The 7,157-nt window shown below is 31.1% G+C and overlaps 1 protein-coding gene across 1 annotated transcript in view; it reads right to left on the reverse strand.

The window, feature by feature from the left end:
- Positions 1 to 424: 424 nt before the first annotated feature.
- Positions 425 to 7,157, reverse strand: part of LOC111033507 — a 63,070-nt gene continuing 56,337 nt past the window's right edge. The window contains exons 3-5 of the mRNA XM_022314270.1: positions 6,093 to 6,234; positions 2,234 to 2,368; positions 425 to 2,109 (exon numbers count right to left, since the gene is read on the reverse strand). Coding sequence (XP_022169962.1) covers positions 1,886 to 2,109; positions 2,234 to 2,368; positions 6,093 to 6,234 — 501 coding nt within the window. The 3' untranslated portion in view covers positions 425 to 1,885. The remainder of the gene's footprint in view (positions 2,110 to 2,233; positions 2,369 to 6,092; positions 6,235 to 7,157) is intronic.

Raw genomic sequence — 7,157 nt, forward strand, 5'->3', positions numbered from 1 at the left:
TATTTAAGTATACATATTTAATCATGAATAATTAATAAGGATGTCTACACTAAAATAACTTATGAGTGATAACAGATAAAATTGTTACACTACTTATCATAATATTTGGTATACACAGTGCACAATTGAAAAAAAAAATCATAAGTTTATTTATAAAATAAAAAATAATAATGATATTGTAAACACACTGATAGTACATATATGTACTTACTAATAAACGATATAAAATAAATAAATAATTTCTTTATACTTTAAAATATTTAAATAATTCATAATAAATACTCGTTGTAAGAGTCAGTAAATATCTTTTGTGTATGAAAATTTACATATTTTGTAAAAATAAAAAATATATGTACATACATTTGGTTCATTAAACAAAGTTTAGCAGCTACTACATTACAGGCATTTATATTATTATAGTTTGTTTATCATAATATATTAATATTTTGGTCTGTTGGTATGGTTGAGATAAGTTATTGCGTTGTAATGAAAAACAGTTTGTGGTAGAAAGACCAGTTCGCTCAAGACAAAATGTACAATTTGATAATATGGCACCTATATAATACGGATTATTGAACGGAGGGCTAATACCGAAAAGTCAGTACGTCGAACATTACATGTATGTACAGTTAAAATATGCGAGAACGATATCAACTTTTAAAACTAAGAAAAATAAAACAAAAGAACCGCTATAAAACTGAATAATAAAGATAATAACTAATGTTCCGAAAAATGACTGGTCCAGAGAACGGATCTCTAATGTTTTATGCACCTCCCTGCGGAACTATACCCAGCATATTATTATATAGGTATTAAGCTCTCTTTCAGCTTGAATTTCGTTTAAATTCAATATGATATTATGATATGGGCAACGAAACAACGCACACTAGAATATATATTACTTATTGATACAATGTGTACAATTATTGTACAGGTATTATATTACTATTATCAAATAATATCTAAGAAATAGTAAAAATTATATCTAATATGTCTGAACCAGATTACCGCGATATCCTAAGCGACTTGGTCTATCTTTCATACACATCGCAATGGTATATTTTTATCGGTTTCAAATATTTGTCGTTGTTTTCATGAATGCGTAAAAAAAATATATAATATAACACCGCCAACAACATAGGGTTTAGACGATTTTTCGAATTTTGCAAGGTTTATGATATAGGTTGCAGTCGATCATTATTACCGATCTTCAACTATTCAATGTACCTGTTACGCGATATACCACTCACTATAATAGGAAATGATAGTGCGTATATTATGACACTATTGTATTATGTTTAATATACAAGAGTATTATTATATATTTTATTGAAAAAAGCAGCAAGACGCTGGCAAGCATTGTTTGTGGTTATTGGGTTTGAAATTTCGAATGAAATTTGAATTGAACTTTATTTCCGTTATTGGGCATTAACCACGAATTTCGACAGGGAAACACTTAATGTCTATGGGCAAGGGACATTTTATCTTTAAATGGTCACAGCTCGTATTTTTATTTGATGGGGATTTCTTACTTCTTAGGTACTCTGTATAGATGATTAAAAATGACTGTTAAAAATTTAAAAATGCACTGTTAAAAATGAAATAATAATTAAAATAAAAAACTACGTGAATGTATGTGTAAACTCAAATCGAAAGCACCAAGACGAAAAACCGTTACTGCAGTTTGAGTATTAATAAGGGCATTTTATCATTATTTATTGTAGACATTTTGGCGGGAATTACAATGTGTTAGTATAATGATATATTATTATAGCTGTTATTTGTAAGACAAATCGCATGTAGGTATTAATCGTAAAAGACGCATCGTTTAATATCAATAATTTTCTCTCTTTCTCTCTCTCTCTCGCTCCATCGACGATTTCCATCAAACGACGTTGACGGCAAACATGTCCATGTTGAAATTTCCGTTGCCCTGTTCGCCGTTGCTGTTGCCGTAGAAATCCGGTTCGGAAGTGTCCTCGTCGTTCAACGAATTCAACGTTATGCAGTCCTTCGGGCTGCACGCGATCTGCGAGTTTTGGCCGCACTGACATTCCAGACAGGACCCCGCGTCCCTCGGCAAAACGCTGCCTGGCTTATATCTGACACCTGCGCCCGAAACAGTTTCGATGTTAACAACAACAGGTATTATAGGTATAATACTAACGCAGTTCGGTCAGATCGACGCGATCATCATCGCTGCGGAATTTTAATATTATTTATTTATATTCACCCATAACGAGGCAAAACGGCTCGGCGTCATCGTTGGGTGTCACGGTGGTTGTCAGCAAAACGTCAGAGGGGCTCGAGTGCGGTACAATGTTTGTTGATTTCGAACTCACGTCGGTTTCGAAGGTAGTGGAAATTACTGAAAAATAATACATTTTCAGATGTGAGCTTGAAAACATTGTTCAGCTCAAAGCGAGGAGTAAAAAGTTAAAGACATTTCTCTCTATAGTAGGTAATACGTATATATATATATATTATAGCGTGTCAAACGTAAACCATTTTTTAGTTTAACATTAAGTATTTACCCATACAGATAGATACCTATTAAGTGTCTAATAGAGATAGAAGAGACAAAGAGTAACACTATATTATGTAAGATGTAACGCGTGTTTTTCTATATTTTGATGATTGATGGATATCAATTACCATAATAAATACTAACTATTTTGTTACCTACGACCTACCTGCAACAGTGCAACTAGTTGGTACCATATGGTATACATTTTTGGAACCACTCGGTTCAGCCATCAGAGATAATTATTTACACGACACGACTCGGTGTAGTGTGAACGGGTGCCCGTAATTTGCGTCTCTATGTATTTTTTCGATTTTGTGCCCCGGGTATTTTTTTATATAAAAATGAATGTTACCAATTACAACCAATATTTTTCTTCCCATTTTATCAAACAAATGACTGTCAACGTTGCTATCATAATATTGGTACACTTAGTTAAAAATATTGGTTTTTTTTCATTTAAATTTAAAAAAAAAATATAATAAAAAATACATTTTGAATGCGTCACCTTATATTAATTATTTATTGCTATCTAAATTGTATATTTTTATCGGTACTAAGCCCTAGGCTGTTGAACTTTTATAGTTTTATGTGCCAATTGTTGTCCTTTATTATTAATTATTATAAATTTATAACTTATTGGTCTATACTGAGCAGGTAAAAAATTAAATGATAATAAAATTCAATTTGAGTTATTTTTTTAGTTTCTAATTCTTTAGTTTTTTTAAAAATATATCTAGTGATGTAAAATTTCAGAAATTAATTATTCAAGAAATGTTCAAGAGAAATGATATATTATTATGTATGTTATTTTTAGGGATTTTCCATTGGGCGCAATTTACGTAAATATAATATATGACAAAAACACAGGCCGTATGTACCTGTGAAATATCGGTCTGCTCAAGTATGTTGTTATCGGAACCTTTTTATCAGGACGCAACAAAAAATGTATTACTGGCGTGAACCCCTCTTGAGGGTATGTGTGATCCTACATAGTTGTATATTGTTAGCCCTCGTAAAATTAACTCTTTAATTGTGAGCAATATGTACACTTTGTAAATGTGTGTGTTAATTACAGAAAAAATAAATTAATATCGTACTTATAGTGCAAACGTTAAGGCACTCCAAGAATGTCACGGTTGTACTCACGTATAGGTATAGTACCTTAAGTATATTATTTTTATTTTTTATATCGAGGATTTCAAAATTGCAGTAGGTAGGCACTCTTGTATAGAATGGACGAGAAAGGAGAAAGAATATTTTTGTTGGAGATAAAATTTTCATCAATGTAAATATTACGCGTCTCTAACTGCACTTTAACCGTGCATTCTCCACCCGCACACGCCACCGGTGAAAAAAACACTTGAACATAACACCCATGCCGGGTTAAAGATTATGACGTATAGACTACGCAAAATGCATCAAACTGCATAATATTTAACCCTTCGGCCGCGGATCTCGGTGCACTATGTGCAGTACACCAAGCGCATTACAACGCCATACGGAGGACGATGTACAGACGACGGTGATAACACTATAACAGTATAAAAGATTTTAATCCCAATAATATATATACGCAAGCAGTTATCACTATCATCGCTACATTATTTACTCGCACAATAATGACGGTTATTATTTTAATGTTTATTTCCCTCATCCCATACACACCGAGCTTTTGTTCTGTCTGATTATTTATTGTTTTCAGGTTATAGTGTTTTACCGTGCACGTATTATATACTGTGACGTTATATACATACACACACACGCGTATACTTCTAGGTGCGTGTAGAATTGTTTTAACTCGTAAATATTGCAAATGTCAAGCCGTTATATTTATATACCTTAACTATACTGTATATATGCACACAAAAGCTTTGGTAAAAACATTAAAAAAAAAAAAAAAATGTACGGACAGGACACGAGACTGCTGCCGCTTCGCTCTCCACCGTGTACCTAATCCGTACACACATATGCTGCAGTGTCGTAGTTGTATAATATTTATGTACATATTATGAATTTGAAAGCAATAATAAATCACTGCGCATTACGAAAACGATTCCGCGTGGAGCTCGATTCACTACATATATTATTATATATAGTGTCAACACAGGACGTTTTACAAAAATGTAAGTGCTCGTAAAAAGAATTTACCTACTCGTTAAGATTTTTGAAAATATGTATTCAGATATGTAGTTTTAACTTGTAGCTTATAACTGATGAATGGTGTTCGAAAGTTTAGGGACGAAATATATAATACGTATAAGGGTAAAGGTACGTAAAAAGTGTGAAATTTGTGAAGGAAAATGAGTATAATATGTCATGGGAAAAAATCCACAAAAGCATTTAATGAGAATATAACAAATTTTAAAATTGTGGCCTTGGATATCTTAACGACATTGGATCAGTTTATAATACCGATGGGACGGTTGTACGTTTTTAGTTAGTAATGCGAACATTCAAATATGAAAAAACAAAAAAAAAAAACTACAGTATTATATTCTCTTACCTCAATTTCTACTGAATTGTACACTCATACCACCTATATAAAGGTACCTAAGCAATACAGGTACTAGGTAGGTATACTTATATTATAATTAGGGCTGGGATTTCGATGCACTTTGCATTGTTTTCTAAAGCTTATTGTGCTATGCTCGTATTGTCACAAATTTGTTTTATATACTTTTAAATGAGAACATGAAAGTTTATTTTGCATTTTTTTTTTTTAGGTCATTTTCTGGTACTACTGAGTACCTTCCCTCTCTGTTATATCAACGCTATTTTCCATCAAAAAAATTACTTATTGTATAAAATGTTTGTATAGATTGTAATTATTCTTTTAATAAGAAAATAAAAAAAAAAAGGTAATTTTCTTGATTTTTTTATGACATTTTGGTGTTTTTGGAAACGAATTATAAATTTAATTTTATTTTAAAACTCTTACACACCAACATCGTAATCATATAAATATAACAGATCATAAAATAGGTACTCGTAATTCATATTATATTATCGAAAAATGGTTGAAATGTCTAAACTTAGTTAACAAGTGAAAGGCGACGTCTACGGTAAAACAATCTAGCTCTCTGTGCAACTCTTTTTTAAATTTATACTAATACTACTAATACTTATTTAAATACATTATTTGAAAAAACAAAAATGCCCTTGTAATATATTTTTTTATGTAAAAGAATTTTTTTTTTTAATACATTAAAAATTATTTTTACTATGGGGATTTTTGGGTTTTTTTTTGAGTTCTTTGAGTCATTTTCAATTTTTTAAGGGTTTATTTTGAGATTTTTTGGTCATTAAAGCCTCAGTTTTAATTAAAGGAATAAGAACACACGTGTGATAAATTATAGTCAAGTCAAACAGTCATCCAAAAACAGATTTGTAAATTGTTTGTTTTTTTTTTTTTAAATCGAAAACAAACAGACGTGAACCCCGCGTATCTATATAGCATATTATGAAAGTGTAGGTTTGGTATACACATTACACGTATATATATATATACATATTATTCATTTAGACCACCCACGCATCGAAATGTCTTTCTATTGTTATATATTACTGTTTGTCGTGGACGTGGATTGCGGTTCGTCGTCGATCTCTTCGTCCATTGTGTCTGCAGGAGCTGTGTCGTCGCATTGCCAATAGCAAAATATCTGCCCGTCGATGCAAATGCATGCCTTACAGTGGTCGGTAAACAGTATCTGTTGAAACCCAAAAACGGTCATTGTTATACAGGTGATAAAATATTATGTGTACCTAAACATTTTACTTGTACATTACGCACACAGTTTTTTGTCGGATGGAAAATAATTGATCATTATTGTAGATGTTCTATCACAGAATAATAAATAAATCAGAATGGACACTGACAAAGAAATCAGAGGAAGAAATCAGTAAGTATGGTTATTGTACACATACATAACATACATAATATATATATATTATATGAAAATATCATCTACCTTCAAAAAAATGGCCCCTAATTATTGTTCCAATTTTACAGTGTCCAGAGCCTAGTTCTATTGTGACTAAATACTATTAATACGTCTATACGTGATGCCGTTACAGATAATATCGAATTGCAAGTAATGTCGACATTACCCGATAGTTTGGGTAATGCCAATCATGTGAACATGATTCTTGACCATACTCCGGAAATTTTAAATAATCATAATCAAATTGTGTAATTATAAAAATAACTATGTATTTTACAGTATTATATTGTCAATCGATTTATGAAACAACGTAGTTGATTGAAAAATATGACAACGTATATATTATATTATATTGACGCATTATCGTTGATAGAAATTGTTAATAATAAATTAATAACTAATTGAAATAAAAATGTGAAGAGAGCATAGGAGTAAGTAAATCGAAAGGTTGACAAAATGATGTCGAGATCAGTTAATAAATAAAAATGCTGCAAAAAAAAAAATATCTGACACTGCAGGCGGTTTCGGTACCTGACGCAGACAGAGGTTCAAACCGACCCAAAAATGTTTTTCTGCTCCGTCTACCGCTATCATGCTTTTATTAATTAGTTTAAAATAATAGTAATATTATTTTAGTAGTTAAAAAATTACCACTCTAAAATATAAATATACATTTTTTTCATTTTTTT

Source organism: Myzus persicae, unplaced genomic scaffold, assembly GCF_001856785.1.
Source record: "Myzus persicae strain clone G006 unplaced genomic scaffold, MPER_G0061.0, whole genome shotgun sequence".
NCBI classification, from domain to species: Eukaryota; Metazoa; Arthropoda; class Insecta; order Hemiptera; family Aphididae; genus Myzus; species Myzus persicae.